Source organism: Cupressus sempervirens, chromosome 2 (genome assembly GCF_028749045.1).
Source record: "Cupressus sempervirens isolate cs-2001-9-10 chromosome 2, ASM2874904v1, whole genome shotgun sequence".
NCBI classification, from domain to species: domain Eukaryota; kingdom Viridiplantae; phylum Streptophyta; class Pinopsida; order Cupressales; family Cupressaceae; genus Cupressus; species Cupressus sempervirens.
This window is the reverse complement of record NC_143119.1, coordinates 230,189,363-230,206,525: the sequence shown is the minus strand read 5'-3', so window position 1 is coordinate 230,206,525 and position 17,163 is coordinate 230,189,363. Positions and strand designations below refer to the sequence as shown.

Here is a 17,163-nt window from a genome sequence, read left to right as displayed (position 1 = left end):
AGGTGGTAGATCATAATTTTGACTTGCAATTTCAGAGGACTTGTAGATGGATTGATGGATGCAAAGATGGAAGGTTCATCTTCTCGAGGCATGATCGCAGAGAGTTTGTGGATTGCAGATCTGTGTTCCTGGACTTGTGATTTGGTTCTTGATTGTTCGTGCAAGGTGGTAGATTGCGATCTGACTTGCAAACAATTCAAGGTTGTCATAAGGACCATGGGAAAGATTTGTTGCAAAGGGTTTGCGAATATCTTGGGAGATGGCTCCAAGAGGATTGGACCCTAAGATGATTGCGAATATCTATAATATAGTGGAGAGAAGGATTAATGAGACAATAGCTCAAGTGGACGATGTTGTGGATACTACTTTTTCTAAAAGAGTTGAGAAACAAAAGAAGGAAGTTGTATGCTACTAGAGTTGGAGTCTACCAATCCAAAAGAGAGTTGTCTGGCTAGTTAGAAGACTTGTTCAAGAGAGAAGATGACATGGAAAGGTCAAGAAGGAAGAAGTTGGTTTTGTTGATTGGTTTGTGGAGTCTGATGTGAAACCTGTAGAGAAACTTGAGGCTATTGCTAAGGATATTCCTAACCTTGTTGATGTTGGGATGGAGATTTGTTTTCATGATCAATTGGTTGAGTCTGATATGGAGATTGCAGAGCACTTGGTCGTGGATAATTAGGTTGTTGTTGGTGATGAGTTACATGTTGTGAGCAATGAGATTGTTGAGATTGATGATTATGGTGATTTACCTATGAATGAGGATTTGCATATGGCTATTGATATAGATCCGAATTCATATGTTATTGCTGACATGATGGAGGATATGGATTTTGCTACTAATGTGAAGTTTGATGTTGCTGGTGTGGATTCACTAGTTGTTGATTTGGTTTTGGATCTACATAATACTGTAGATCTGTGTGTTCCTAGTTCCCCTGTGGTTGACATGGATGAGGATTTACATGTTGTTCTTATTGGATGAGTGTGTTGAAGCTTGAAATAATTTTTATAGACACATACTTCTTTTAATACTCAAAAAATCTTTAAAAATTTATATTTTCCACATTCAATTAATATTCATTGTCTTAAATTTATGAAACATGGATAAGGATTTGCATGTTGTTCTTATTGGATGAGTGTGTTGAAGCTTGAAATAATTTTTCTAGACACATACTTCTTTTAATACTCAAAAAATCTTAGAAAATTTATATTTTCCGCATTCAATTAATATTCATTGTCTTAACTTTATGAAAATAAGTCTCTTAATAATATATTCACTTTGAGTTATAATTGACAAACTACTTTTTCACTTCAAATTCACACTCTTATCTTAATACTTCATTCAAAATTATAAAAGTAAAATTTTAGTTTTTTTTAATGGAGGGTTTAGACCTGTGAGCTACCAACCAGTGAAGGCCACAAACTTTTTAGAAACCTGAGACAAACCCACTCGTACTTGAAACCACATAAAATAGTACATATTTAAATTTTAAAATTTTACGTAAAAGACCACATATTACCACATCATTGAAACAAGAATAACTCATTTCAAATTGGAATATTCCTCGACAAATAGAGGATCATAAATTCATCATATCAGCCTTATCCAATGCATCGACTAATCTAGCCTTAAAAGAACATTCCCGAAGCTTATGTAGCTTAATAGCCACGCCAAGTGATTTAGCGAGGAATGTTTGCCTTTTTATTGAAAATGAGGGAGGAAGTTTCCTACCTTGCACGATTTAGACCGCCTTTCGTTAGGATTGAGGAATTTCAGAAGAGGAAGCATATTGGTTAAAGAATGTTTGATTTAAAAAAAATAAAATTCCTAAAACGGTAGCTGCTTTTCGAACTATTCAGAGAGTAAAAGTTGAAAGAGAATTATCATAAACCTTAAAAAAAAGTTCAGCATATCAAACTGAGATACAAAGAATTCTATTCAAACGAGCGAGAACAGGAGAACATTTGTTTAGCATGAACATGGCCCCGAAATTCATGGCCCTGATGGGCTTGCAATTCATTATAACAGCGACAATAACAATTCAAACTGCGGGGATTATTTCAAATATTAATGATCTCAATCAACATCTTGCAGGATCACTAACAATTGATGATTCTCATGATGCTGCTGGCAGTATTTTCAGTGTAGAAAATTATGGAGCAATAGGGGATGGAAAGCATAATTCTACCGAGGTAACTTTACTATTCTTGTTTTCTTACTGCTAATTAGTACCATTGGTGAAGATTAAATGGATACCATGATTTTCCCTGCAGAAACCCTTTCCTTTTTCATTTTTCTTCCTCTGAAAGTGAATGGTCTTTTTTGTTAGAATTAAATACAACTTGGCTTACTTCCGATATCCGTGAAATATTAAAATAAATGTATTTGTAAATTTTGAAAAAAAAAATCGGTTCTGTGACAAGTTGATTGCCTGCCTATAAAATGATAATGTAAGCATTACTACAATGAAATAGGAGGAAAATCTATTTTTGTTCTGCCTCTCCTGGGCTAATAATGATATCAGGGAAGGGAAAGGAAATGGAGTTGCAAATTAGTTTTAGTTGGGGTAGAAAACAATTTTTGTTTTCTATGAACCTATGCAAAGGGCATGATAGTTTTTTGTTTATTTTTGGGTATGAACAAGATTTATGTTGCTTTACCATGACTGGGAAAGTGTACAAATCTAAGTCTGTAGACGAGATTCAAATGTTTTTAATCCTTTCTCTGTCATACTGGGCTTTGATTTCAGCTTCCAGTGAATGTTCCCTGCTACCTCGTTTGAAGCCATTGGATATATAGAGCAGGAAGTTATGGTTATGGACAAATTAGTTGGGCAAATCATGTTAATTCCGGCAAATTAACTATTGAAGTATAAAAGTAACGATTTCTATATATTTTTTGGTTTATAAACAAGGGGTCAGGCTGGTAGTTGATATTGTTAAAATATATTGAGATACATAAAGAAAAAGTCTTAAGTTCTCTATTTTGTATTGCTGCTGTTGTTTGTATTGCCATAGCTATGCCGTGTTCTCTATTTTGTACTGCTGTAGCCATGTACTCTATTTTGTGTCTTTAGTTGATTTTCTTGTATTTTGTGTCTCTAATTGACTTTATTGTATTTTGTGTCTCTAACTGATTTTCTTGCAGTCTTTAACTGTAACTTTGAAATTTGAAACATGTATTTTTCAATTAAAAAAAGAAGTCCAAGTTCTACGGACTACTCTCTGCCAAAAGGTCTCAAGACATTCAAAATGGAGGCCAAAGGCTTCCAACTACATATCTGAGATTATCTATGCTTTGGCTATCTAAGAAAAGCCTAAGCTAAGACTATGAAATGCAGGGAGACACTCCAAAAAGAGCCAGTAAAGGGCATATCTGTTAACCCCTGTTAAATGAAGAAGAGTAACCATGTGTGCCCTCTTGATCTAGCTCATCTTCTTCCTCAACGTCTTCCTCTACACCATTCTCTTTCACCACCCTCTTCTTCCCCCTCAGCTCCCTCATCTACCTTCTCTTCTTTCTCCTCTTCGTCCACTTCCTCGATCTCTAGGATGACTTCCTCATCATCCTCTGATTCTTCAATTACTAACACACCCTCTTCGTTTTCATCCTCCGAAGAATTCTCGCTACCAAGGCCATCCAGTTCTACATTATGCTTGCATTTGAAAATCCACACTCAATCTTCGTCCATATCAACACCAAATGGAGCCAAGGGATTTTTGATGAAGGCAGTACCATGTCTCATGAAGCTTTGTCTAGCCACCATGATCTTGAACTGGTGTCTGATGTGGCTTGAAGAATGCCCTTCCTTTGTAATCTGTTGTTGAACTGATGTAAAAATGGTATCTTTAGAAGGTGTGGATATGAGAGTATAATTGGAACTATTTGGGTAATAAGGTGATCATATGTGGTCAAGGTTTATGACTAAGTAGTTTGATTCATAGTATAGAGTGTTTTGCTTTGAGTTGTTTCTATAGTATCCATTTATGGAATGGAAGAAGATATTTTATCTTTTCATCTAGGTTAAGATTGATAATCTTAAAAAAGTTAATTGAAAAAATTGATGTGGTGGAGACAATTTAGCTTACCTTTGTGCAGGTCTGTATGTTGTTGGGGAAAGAAAATGAAAATTTGAAATTAAAGAAATCCGTATGTCATGTCATGTGTGATATGATATATTTGTGTTTGTTTAATACAAATGATCTAGCTAATTCTTCTTCAGGGAAAGAGATTGAAGATGAAGGTAAGAAAATGTTTGTCGCGGTTAATAGCAAAGGTATTGTTTTAAAAAAATCGTGGGCAACTATTGTTTGAGGAAGTGCGAGAAGTATTTTAGTTGAAGATGATAAAGATTTGAAACTCAGCATGAGTTAGTTATTTAGTTTTCCAAGAAATAAAACAAAATTCCTGCATGATAGTGCTTCCATAGTTTGTGAGCTGTCAGTTTAACTGTTGTTGAAATAATGCATACTGAATAGATGAAATATAAAATAGGAAGGAACCATATGGTTAAAGGGTGCAACCTCTATAAAAACTGTCTAACATAATCAATCTAGGTAGCCTACAATTCTTTCATTGTCAGGCACTATTTCTTCTTTCAATTTCTTATATACGAAATTGAAATTGATGTTGACTTCCCAATTTCTTACCTTACGTTTCAGCTACTCGTTTTTTACATCTTGTTGTTTTGGATGCCTAAGAAACTTGTGTCGCCACTTCCCACTACTATGATGAATAGCTCCCACTTCATTGAGAGACTCTAGTAGATATAAAGTATCTATTTTTACTTCCTCTGGCAATTAATAAGGATTCTTTTGTCACTTTCCATTTATTGAATTCCAACCTGGCATAAAATCTTTGAGAGAGTAATTGCGCAACTGAAATAGACTTATTTTTGTGCTGAGGGACATACTTAACGTCCTGTAGAAGCCAACTATTTCCATTGCCTAATTTTAACAAAACTTCTCCCTTTCCAATAATATTGAGAAATTTATCATCAGCAAGAAATACCTTACCAAATTTGCCACTTTGAAAGGTTTTGAAGAATTCCCTATGCGGGGTAGTATGTAATGATGCCCCTATGTCGATACCCAATCATTTGCTACAACTTTTGTTGAAGTCAAACTAAGAACCTTCCTGTACTCCATAGTTGCTCCTTGCTTTCAACCAAGCCCTGATACCAATTGTAAGTTTCAACTAAGTAGATAAACTTAACAATCATATCAAGACAGCGATAGAAAAATAGAACAAACACATAACACAACAAATTATAGTGGTTCAGCAAAACTTGCCTACATCCACTCTTGCCTGTTATTGTTGTTTGATCTCTACTATTTTTTTCTTGTTCTGTTTGGATTGCTAGCTGTTGGACATAGTTTGCGTGGGTGTGTTTGGAAATCTTTTGCAGTCAATTTTGGATTGGGGTTTTTATTGTTTGCATGGCAGGGCCTGGGATTTCTTCTGCGTTGGTGAGAACAGATGGTTCTTCTCCAACTGTGCATGCAATGCGATCTGAATCGTTTTATTCAGGTGAGAGCTCCAAGTTGAAAAAAGTTAATGGTTGTTTTCTGCGTAGCCATGATCGCCTTGTTCTGGTTATTCCTCTAGCGGCTATAATGGAGGACATTGAATATTGGACCAAGCATGCTTTGATATGCAAATTTCTTAGAATTCGGATTTCCCTATCCGCTCTTGAGGCATGGATCCGCTACTCATGGCAGGTGGAAGGCGATATGGAGATTATGTTGGCAGGGAATAGTTTTTTTTGTTGTATTCTCTTGCATGTCTGATCGTGATCATGTTTTTGAAGGAGGCCTTTATTTCTACAACCATGTGGGGTTATTTGTCAAATCCTGACATTCAGGATTTAATTCTGCTGAAGATCTCCCTTCAACAGTTCCAGTTTGGGTTCGCTTGCCTCGCCTTCCCTTGGAATTTTGGCATGAAGAGATCCTCCGACAAATTGCTGCTTTGTTGGGGAAGCTGACTGCGATCGCACATCAATCCCTCGATAAAAAGGTTATTTCTTATGCTAGAATTTGTGTTGAAATTAATTTGAATAACCCATTACCAGATTCTTTGGAAATTTGTCTTGGGGCTTCTTCTTGGGTGCAGCAGTTAGATTATGAATCCCTCCCTTTCCGCTGCCGGATTTTGTCATGAGTATGGTCATTTACAGCATTAGTGCCCCCGTAACTTGACTTCCAAAGGAGCAGATGGTTCTATAGCTGGCAATGTTGGTGGTTTGGCAAATACTACAGGGAAAGGACAATCTCAGATGGCTAATACTACCAAGGGGATGAATCCGCAAGATGCTACAGGTAAGGGTAAGGCTCAAATGCAAGATAATGATGGATTTACCCCTGCTTGCCCACGAGGTAAGGGACATGGTCAGAAGAGGCTTTTGAAAGAAAGATTATCTTATTCAGGTTTTAACCGCTTTGAGGTGCTGGATAGTATGGTTCTAGAGGAGGGTATTCCTCCTCCTATCTCTTCTAATCTAGTTTGCCTAGATGAGGGATCTGTTCCTAATGACGCTTGTGGGGCATCCCAAGTTGTAGTATACCACAACTGTGAGGTTCCTGTAGCTCCTGTGACAAAGGCTCTGGTGACACCTGCGGTGTTGGAGGATAATGATGTTGTTTTGGCTGACTTGGTTAAGGATGTGCTACCATCAAGGTAAAGGCACGGGATCTCCTCTCCCCTTGGGCTTGATGCCTCGACCCTTTAAGCGGGTTTCTTTTACTCCCCCTCTAAGGAGTGGGCGCAAAATAGACCAAGAGAAGATTAAACTCACAGGAGATTTATTGATTGAGTCTGGTTCAGTGAAAACTTTGGATTCTCATTTTCCCAATTCTACCCAATGATGATTATTCTCTCATGGAATGTTAGGGGGTTGAATAGCATCTCTAGACAAAAGGCTATTCATAACTTGGTGGTTGATCATAGTCCTGATTTTTTTGTATCCAAGAGACTAAGCTCTCTGTGGAGTCTATGGTCCAACATGCCTCTAGTATTTGGTCTCGTGACCAATGCTAGTGTGTTGGGGCAACAGGCAGTGCTGATGGTTTAGCTATATTTTGGGATCCACGAAAAATTTCTCCCATTGGCTTGGTGTCTTCTCGCTCAGCTCTCTCTATGGTAGCTTCTGCTTTAGACTCAGGAGAGGTAATCATGGTTACTAATGTGTATGCACCTATTGATCTTGTGGGAAAGGAGGAACTTTGGGACCATATTCAATTGCAGGGGACTTCAATTCAGTTTGGAGGAGAAGCAAGGTGGTTTGGCTATACTGGGGCCTTCTTTTGCTCTTCTTCGGGAACACATATCTCTTTTGCATCTCTTTGATGTTAAGCCTTCTAATGGTCTCTATACTTGGAATAATCGAAGGATTGGTGTTGTTGCTATCTCAGAACGTCTGGATGGATTTCTTGTTTCTTGCTTCTGGGTTAGTAGCACCCTTACTGTCTCTTCAAAAATCCTTGATTAGAGGGGTTCTGATCATTGGCCAATCAAATTTTTTGCTATAGGGGCTTGTGTTCCGATGCATCCTCCTTTTAAGTTCCAGTTGATGTGGCTTCGTGACTCCTCTCTTCGTGATTTTGTTTTATGTTGGTGGAAAGATGGTACTCCTACATATGGTACTGTAATGTTCTCATTTTCTAAAAGGCTTCAATATGTTAAAAGGCAGCTCAGGATATGGAATAGGCAATGCTTTGGGAACCTTCACTCTATGAGGAGGCTTGCTCAAGAAGATCTTGATGTCATCACAAGGGAGATTAGAGATCGAGGTTTCTCAGAGGATCTTGGCAAGGCTGAATCCCTTGCTTCTAGAGCTCTAGAAGAATGCGAACTTCAAGAGGAAATTTTTTGGAAGCAAAATGCTAGAGTTGAGGAAGGTGATTGAAACACTGCCTTTTTCGATAAAACAGTGCAATCTCGCCAGAATCAGAGCACTATCTCTTCTTTGGTTAATTCTCAAGGTATCCAACTGAATTCCTTGCCAGCTTTGTTCCAGGAGGCTACTCAGTACTTCTCTACCCTCTTCTCTGAGGACTCTCCTCCTACTGATAATGGAGAAAATATTATTTTGTCTTGTATTCCTTCCCTTATCACTCAGGAAATGAATGATTATCTCATGCGTCCAATATCTTTGGAAGAGCTGAAGGAGGTGGTCTTTGGCATGCCTAAGGGGAGGGCTCCTGGTCTTGATGGCTTTCTAGTTGAATTCTTTCAAGAATTTTGGGACATCATTAATCATGATTTGTTGGAGGTGGTTAAGGAATCCTATTCTAGCAAGCAGATGCTTCGAGCTTTGAATTCTACATTCTTGACTCTTATTCCTAAGAGAGAGGGTGCTAATCAATTGGAATTTTTTAGACCAATTGCCTTATGTAATGTGGTTTACAAAGTTATTACCAAGTTGATTGCTGAGAGAATGAAAAAGTGGCTTCCCATTATTATCTCAAAAGAACAAGGTCGTTTTGTTGTTGGCAGACAAATTTTGGATGGGGTGGTTATTGCTACTGAGGCTATTCACTCTATGGCTACTTCAAGGGAGAGAGCAATGTTTGTTAAGCTGGATATGGCTAAGGCCTACGATAGAGTTAAATGGAGTTTCTTGAGGAGTTTTCTTCTTTCTTTTGGATTTAGCTCTGATTGGGTGAGTTGGACTATGAGTTGTGTTACTTCTGCCTCTTTTTCTGTTCTTATTAATGGTCAACCTTCTCAACTATTTGGTGCTTCTAGAGGCCTCCGCCAGGGTGACCCTCTGTCCCCATATCTATTCATCATCATGGTTGAAGGCTTGGGCAGATTCATTAAGTATCAGGTGTCCCAAAATTCTATTCATGGGTGGCAGTGGGGTAATGGCTTACCTTCTCTTTCCCATCTTCAATTTGTTGATGATTATGCTCTTGCAGGTCTTGCTAGGATCAAGGAAGCTGAAGCCTTTCGACACGCTTTGGACGATTATTTGGCAGCTTCAGGCTAGAAAGTTAATGAGCACAAATCTTCCATTTACTTTTTTAACACTCCTGATTCTATTCAGCACAGGATTGTTGGTATCCTACGATTTTAGATTGGGTCACTTCCTTTGACTTATCTTGGCATTCCTATTGCTGTTTCTAGGCAGCCACATTTCTTCTGACAAAATTTGATTACCAAGCTTCAAGATAAGGTAAATCGTTGGACTCATAGATGGCTTTCTACTGCTGCTCGGGTGACTCTTCTTCAAGCTGTTATCCAAGCTCTTCCTACTTATAGAAGCATGGTTCAGGCTGCTCCTATTTACTTTCTCAAGGAGTTTGATGCTCTTTCTCGGCAATTCCTTTGGAGTGGTAATTTGCGTAGTACTAAATGGAGCTTGGTTAGTTGGAAAACTGTTTGTAGGCCTAAAAAGAAGGGTGATCTTGGTCTTCGATCAGATCTCTTGAGTAGTCAAGCATTGGCTGCTAAACTTTATTGGCGATGGTGCTCTGGACAACATCAACTTTGGGCTCGTATTATCACTTATAAATATTTTCATGGTGCTGATCCTTGCTCTGTTTTTGCACTTCCTCTTGAAGGTCGTGGCTCAATGGTTTGGCATACTTTGAAGACAGGTGCGGTGTTAGTGAAGAGGGGTCTATTTTGGATATGTAATGGAGGTTCTCAGGCTTTGTTTTGGTCTGATGCTTGGGATTGATTTCCTTCCATTTTATCCATGTATCCTCATCTTCAGTCTCTTTGTGACTCTTTTCTTGCCGCTAGATGGGATAAAGTGGCTCATTACAAGACTCGTTATCAATTGAGACCTGGTGTTGGTTACAGATGGAAGCATTCTTCTGATTGGCCTCCTGGAGGTACAGACATGGATTGTCAGGAGCTTTCTCAAATTCTGGCCTCTCGAGAGTGTTCCTCTTTGCTTGGTTCGTATGTTTTGGCTTGGGGCGGTACCTTGTCTGGTAAATATCATGTCTCTGCTAGGTATCAGGAGATGACAATTATTTGGGGATGCTAAGGTCCCTTGGTGCAAGCAAGTTTGGAATAAATTTTCTTAGTCCAAGTGCAATTTTTTCATCTGGCTAGTGGTTCACAACCGCTGTCTTACCTGGTATAATCTTTGTAAACATGGATTTCAAGGCCCCTCTTATTGTGTTTTGTGTGGTAATGGAGAGGAGTTTGTCTCCCATTTGTTCTTCCATTGCTCCTATTCTACTCAACTATGGCACCTTTGGTGGAGCGCTTGGGGTTGCTCTTGTAGGCATGATTCCTCTTTGCTTGAGTTCTGGGCTCCCTTGGGCAGTGCTCCCTCCAAGTCTTCTTCTCTCCATGCTGCTTGGATTGCTGGCCCATCGTTCATGCTTTGGCATATCTGGTTGGTGAGGAATCGTCGAATATTCCAAGATGTTCGGCTTGTTGTTTTGCATCTTTGGTGGAAGATATCACATTCTCTTCAGGAAACTAGTCATGTGAAGTGTGAGCTAGATGGGGGTATGGATCCGGTTGATCTTGCTATCTGTAATCGCCTCAATTTTCATCTTCAGGATGGGGCTGCAACTCAAAGGTTTCATTCTATCTCCAGGCAACTTCAACATCAGAGGAAGGGTCGAGTTAACCGGGATGGGCATTGGACTCCTCCTCCCTGTGGAGTTCTGAAAATTAACACTGATGGTTCTTTCCGTGGGAATCCAAGCCCTGCTGGTATTGGGGGAGTGGCTCGTTGTAGTTCTAGTGATGTTAAATTCTTTTTCTCAGTTCATAAGGGTGATTACACTAACAATCTCATGGAAGCTCAGGCTATTTTATATGCTGTGGAATAGTGTTGCTTGCGGGGATGGAGTAAGATTATCTGTGAGTCTGATTCCCAGGTGGTGGTGAACTTGCTTTCTCCGCAGGAGCTTGAGGATGTTAGTTGGCAGCTGGCCACTGTTGTTAATCAGATTATTCTCTTCTCTACCTCTTTTCAATTCATTAGGTCCACATGTATTCCTCATGAATGGAACAGAGCTGCTGATTGTTTAGCCAAATGGGCTTCTAGTCATGATCCGGGTTGGAATATTAGGGATAGGAGGCAACTTTCCTTTGAGATGGTGCAAGAATTTGATGATCTTGTTGCTCAGGATCGAGGTCCTTGTTGAGCTCTCCTTCTTGTTTTCCTTTGTCTTAATAAATTTTTACCCCTCTTTTCTCAAGGCTGCAACCTTATAAACTCTCTAACATAATTAATCTAGGTAGCCTGCAATATGTAATCAAAATGAGAGATCAATAGAAGTTTTAATGTATTTTTGTGCTAAATCATTATGTTCTCAGTGTTTTTTATATCTGTTTATGTTTGCTCTGTTTTTCTTTGCATTCACCTCTTTTCCAGATTTTACATATGATAGCAGAGCTGAAGATCACCAGTGACACGAATAAAAGGTTACAGAAAAATTGTATGGGATTGTAATTATTATTTTAGGAGAGAATCTGCTGTTAAATGTAGACATCACAGGTTAAGTCAAAATATGTGTTCAATACATTGCAGCAACAAAGAGAAAGTAACAAGCCTCAAAATGAAAGACGAAATGAAGGATAAAACAGTGTTTGTGGAGATTGCTACTAAGACTCGTCGCATCTAGCACAGAAGAATAATAACCATTGAAGTAAGAACTGGTAGAGTAATCTGCCACATTTTTAGGCTGTTAAAGACTCTTAAGAATGAGCTATCAATAAAATACATTTTGATCAGAAACAGAGTTCTGGAAAAATCCTGAGTATTACCGATTAACAAAAACAGGGGATGGCATCCCCTGTTTTTCATTGCTGTAGTTTCTTTTTGCTAACATTCATATTTTTGCTGCTGCTGTAAGATTTCTACATCTATTTTGTTGCAACAATAAGGAAGCACACAGTGGAAGATGTCTAGCATGATGTACCTATTCAGTATTCAGACATTTCAACAAAGTAAGCACGTAGAATTGAGTAGTCTTTGAAGAAAGGTGAAGTGTTCCATAGGTAAAACTGCTATCACAGAAATCTCCTGATGGAAAAAATCATTGCATAAAAATTCGGTACTTGATTCAAATCTATTGTGAGAGTTTTAGGAATCTAGAAATTAAATACTATAAAAAGTAGTTTTGATTATCAAGGATTCGTTTTTACTAGTTAATATTCTAGACCCATAATTTTGTATAGAAGAGACATGAATTCATTTTGATTCTATATATGCTGAGAAATGCTTGAACCTATCAATAGACTAAAGTTTATGACCTACCATTGTAATAGGCGTTTCTTAAGAAGCTTCACAATAGCCGACTGTATTCTCACTAAAGTATGAACAGAAGTCTGAGCAGTTCAAAATAATGTTTTGTTTCGTAATGAACCCTTCAGATCAAAGAAGGGATGCAATGTTAGTCATCAGAATTAACACATTTATAAACTATGTAAAATATTTGTCACTTCTAGCACAGATAAACTATTTTCCTCTTGTTTTGCTCTGATATATATGTGTGTGGGGTTTGGAAGAGTAGTAGCTGCTAATTAGTACTTATGAAAGTAAGGAAAAGAAATTCTGTTTTTGTCTACAGATTACTGAAAAGGAGTAAAATGCTCTCCTGATCTGAATCAACTCAATAGAAATAGATCATTTACGTGCAGATAAAAAGAGAAATAGATTTTCAATTAGTTTATGACATGATAAAAATTGTTATTTCATAGAATTTTATGTTTTCTCTGGCAGGCATTTGTAAGAGCGTGGAATGCAGCCTGTACAAAGTCATCAGCTACTTTGTTAGTGCCACTAGGCAAGAAATTTCTAATAACCAATTTGATTTTGAAGGGTCCTTGCAAGCCTGGCTTCATTTTTAAGGTCAATAAGTTGAACAGAAATGCTCATTTTACTTGTAACTGGTTTATTTATTTTTCTTTACTAAAAATAAATGATTTGTTTCCAAGTGCAGGTAGATGGAATCATAGCTGCACTCCAAAATCCAAAAACCGAGAAGAATACTGATAAACTATTGCAATTTGATAAACTCGAAAGCTTTACTTTGACGGGCAAAGGTATAATTAATGGGAAGGAAGAAAAATGGTGGGCTGAACAATCTACGTGGGTTAATGAGCAAGTGAGCGCCAAACTTCAATTCAAGAAAGCAAATTTATGAATTGAAATGATTTTAGAAGATTTAGCTGCTGAACTCTAATGAAGAGTTAGATTTAATTTCTAATGTTTTTAATCTTTTCATTGCAGAGAAAACAAATGAAGCGCGGCCTACTTCCCACAGCTTATGGTTGCAAAGGAAGCGGTGCAAAGCATCATTAATCCTTATATTTTCTCGCTAGTACAGTTCAACCTATAATCTCGAGAAAAATCACTAATGTTCTGTATTTTTCTTAGTATGGAACCATGATGTATATTTAAAAGGAACCCCTATGGATCAAATTATTCACTTGCAGCAGTCTATTTAATTTTTTTTCAGGTACAGGAAACTCACTAAGGTAATGAAGTTTTCTTTGTTGGTGCCAAACTTGTGGATTTAGTTCACTGCAAATGCCTTCCATATAGAATTTGTGTTTTGAAAGAGAAATTTCGTCACCTGGAACGATGGATTTGGGATTCTTTCTATTTGTATTCAGAAGATTAACTATATACTTGAGATGTAATGTGAGAAGGATAATTCGAGAGGTGAGATTAACTGAGAGGGGTGTCTTGTTTCTGGGTTTGGCTCATGTTTTTATTTGATTGTGTGCGGGGGGCGGTTTCTGAGCAAGTTGGATGATTATATGGAGTGAATTTAATTCCTCCTACCAATATTATTTTTCCATTTTTCAATATTTACATTTATGATTGAATATAAATGACTAGAATATTTTATAAAAATGAAAGAAAAACTTTATATTCGATATTCTATTGTTTATACATTGATGTTATATTAAAATAGAATAATTTTGGAGTCTTAGAATACTCTTCTTGAAGAGGGTACCTGTAAAAATAAGCATTCGATTTTAATGGTTCAACCATTTCTTAAACATTGCTTAATTTTCATATTTATTGTCATATTTTACATAGATCATAATAAGAGGTATATAATTTATAGATTAAGTATATCGTTAGATTGTTTTAGTGTAATACATCATACATTTCTATTTATTTTATTAGAATCTATATAATAATAAGGTGATTAAAAAAATAATAGGACAAAACATCCTTTTAAAAAATATTCAGTTTTTTCTCAAAAATAATTTTTATAAGAATCATCAATATTATATTGGTGGTTATTAAATGTCTATTGTTCTTATGTTTTATTGTTATTTTCTTGATTAAAATCACATAGCACTACAAGAGCGTTGTAGGATTATGTTCAATAATAATAGTACAAGATTATATTCTTCTACTACTATAGACACTCCTTACCCTCTTAGAATAGCTATTGTGAAATATTCACTAAAAAATAAGTGGATGAAGACATCCCTTAATAAATCTAGCAATTCTTTCCTTAAAGTTGAGGCAAGTAGTTATTTTTTAGGTTGTAGATCTCAAGTTAGGGAGACTTTTCATTCTTGATCAAGTTAGATTCCCTATGAAGAGTATAATCAAATGAGGAGATTATAAGAATTAATGGCCTCAAAGAAACTTTGCATAGAGCCTTAGTCTCAATTAGAGTATATGCTATTCTTATTCACATTCTTTCTATTATAGTCCTTTTCATCTTAATAACAATACTATTCTTCCTTCAATTAGTCTATCTTAATTCCATAATTTTTACAGAAGGCTAAAATTTGACTAAATTCACACACACCTCCATTGTTTATTATGATCAGCTTAATTTTGTAAGAAAATAGCACTCAAATGTGAATATGAGATCATTATGAGCCGAACAATAAGAATAGTAAAAATAAATGTATGCTTCTCTAAAACTATGAAATGCATTCTTGAATTTCTAAGTTTCATTAAAAATTTAAAAATATTTTACAATGATAAAATAAGATGAACATTTATTTATGGTAGATCTGTATATATAGATATATTTAATTTATTAAATATATATTTTACAAAAATATTTATTCAATTATGATAAAAATCTATTGCTTTTATTGAAATTCTTTAAAAAAAAAAACCATTCTTTGACACAAAAATAACCATGACAATTCTAATGCAATTTACAATCTTATTTACCAACAAGAAAAGTGATCCCCTTCAAAAACATGAATAATATGAACAAAATTATAGCTACGCTACCATATTTGTCATCACAAACAATAAACCAAAGAAAGATAAAACATCACAACTACTCTCCGGTCCCCAAAACAGGACCCATGCACAGTACCTTGTATAATATTATTTTAGCCTTTGAAACTCTGATACAATTTAAATGGGAAGCTTTACAATTACCTGTAGGGCTTCAACTCCCAAAACTTTTTCTTTACATAGAGTAAATCAAATAAATCTCAATTAGTGTTCGAAAGATAAAAGATTTCTTTTTTATTTGTTTATTCAATAGTATTTTTGGGCTGCCAATCAGGGGGAGACATATGTCTGAATTTTTGGAGGCTAAGGCAGGCAAAATTAATTTCAAAAGATGATAGTCATGTCTAAAAATCAAAATCATTAGATAAATCGAAACAAAAATAGGCCTCCAGATCTAGCAAACTTAGATTAAAGGCCCTTGATCAACTATCCCTCCCCACTGGACATACCAAGCCCAACAGACTGGACATACTAAACTTGTATAATTACTAAAACAAAAGATTAATCTAAATATTTAAAAAATCATATATGGTGGACTTCTCTTAATGAAAAATTTCTTGCATTAGTAGACGCTTTTATGGCCAGTATAGACAACTGATCGATTATATCACTGAGGGGCATTGTGGATTTGGATGATTTTCATAATTCGGCTTGAATGAAAAACCATTGTAGAAAATAGAGAGAAGTGAAGTCGTTATGACTCAGGATAACCTGCAGCAGTCACAGATGACAACTTTGTAATAATAAGTGTAATAAATAAATAACTCATGAAAACATTCAACGGGAGATCTTGTTTACCTGAGAGATTTTCAGCGATGATCTATGGAGATGTAACTTTGCATATAAGGAAGGAAATAACAGTAGGACTCGCATTTTCTTCCTCAGATAGCTCGTTGACTTATAAGCCTTTTAAGATTCCATTTGTTTAGTGGACACAAGGTGGATTAATTCAATTAAGTAAATAAATAAACAAGATTTTAATTTATACTTTTCGTTGCGAGAAGAGTAAAGCTTTAATAATATAAGTCTACTTTTAAAATTTATCGACGAAGTTAATTGTACGAAGTATTTTCCTTCCTTGTTCTTTATCGCTTTTTCCTTTATTCACTATGCTTGCTTCTTACGCTTTGTGACATTAGTGAGAAAATGGTAGTACGTCAATATTCCAGATTTTTTTCAGCCTCGACCAATCGAATATTTATTTTCGGTCCCTGCAAACGTGTAAAGTTATTCTGGATCGCTTTCTGCTGCAAAAGTCCTTTACAATTGATAAAAAATAAAATACTATGTAAAATAAAAGATCATTCGGGACACTAATATTACTTTGTCTCGACCATCTTAATGCCAAAAGACATTGTAAGATTTAAGCTATTTCAAATGTGAACTTTTATAGTTTATGATATTTTTCATAGCGCTTTTATTTTGGTCTTTATATGGTGATAATAGTACGAGACTATTCGCATTTGTTGGGGAAGTGTCTAAATGTATTTAAATGAAGCATACATATTCTATCCTTTGTAGAATCTGAATGTGGGTTTATATATTTGTTTTGTGAGTTCAAATATTTGATTTCTAGATATTGATAACTGATTTGAGTTCACTTACATCTCTTAAGAGGTTTGTTTTCCTAATTTGACCAATTTGAATAAATTTATTAAAGTTAACGATACATATTTACAAATATATTTTTATACATGCATTTCTATTTGAGACAATCTTATATTGTTCAATTTATGTATTGACTTTGTAAAGTAGATCACTTTTTATGCTATTAATCACACATGTACTTATTAATTCTTGTTACATAACAAAACATCATGAATCAATAATCGTGCTCTTTACAATTAAACACAAATTATATTTAAATAAAATTTATCAATTACTATTTATTCTATATGGGCATAATTACATCACTCATTAGGAAGGCTTACAACATGTACAAGTAACATCCAATTAA

The 17,163-nt window shown here is 35.9% G+C and overlaps 1 protein-coding gene and 1 long non-coding RNA gene across 3 annotated transcripts; one reads left to right on the top strand and one right to left on the bottom strand.

Moving 5' to 3' along the window:
* Positions 1 to 1,830: 1,830 nt before the first annotated feature.
* LOC149571885 (polygalacturonase-like) lies at positions 1,831 to 13,861 on the top strand. Of its 2 annotated transcripts, none has more exons than XM_089813294.1 (5): positions 1,831 to 2,190; positions 12,699 to 12,827; positions 12,919 to 13,083; positions 13,209 to 13,299; positions 13,438 to 13,861. In XM_089813294.1, exons 1-4 carry the CDS (start codon positions 1,972 to 1,974, stop codon positions 13,278 to 13,280), a joined length of 585 nt encoding a protein of 194 aa, XP_089669420.1. In that variant the 5' UTR covers positions 1,831 to 1,971; the 3' UTR covers positions 13,281 to 13,299; positions 13,438 to 13,861. The 2 variants fall into 2 exon arrangements, with proteins under 2 accessions (XP_089669420.1, XP_089669419.1); XM_089813293.1 differs by having other exon boundaries at positions 13,209 to 13,263; positions 13,438 to 13,657.
* Positions 13,862 to 15,275: 1,414 nt separating this feature from the next.
* Positions 15,276 to 16,125, bottom strand: LOC149571884 (uncharacterized). The gene is made up of 2 exons (XR_016358785.1): positions 16,005 to 16,125; positions 15,276 to 15,917 (listed from the first exon to the last, which is right to left on the bottom strand). It is a non-coding gene; the product is annotated as an uncharacterized LOC149571884 (long non-coding RNA).
* Positions 16,126 to 17,163: the final 1,038 nt, after the last annotated feature.

Bases quoted from the DNA above. Each gene is read 5' to 3' on its own strand.
- LOC149571885 (XM_089813293.1), top strand. From the start codon at position 1,972: ATGAACATGGCCCCGAAATTCATGGCCCTGATGGGCTTGCAATTCATT. The intron at 2,191-12,698 runs GTAACTTTACTA...TTTCTCTGGCAG, and splicing joins GAAAGCATAATTCTACCGAG to GCATTTGTAAGAGCGTGGAA. The intron at 12,828-12,918 runs GTCAATAAGTTG...TTCCAAGTGCAG, and splicing joins AGCCTGGCTTCATTTTTAAG to GTAGATGGAATCATAGCTGC.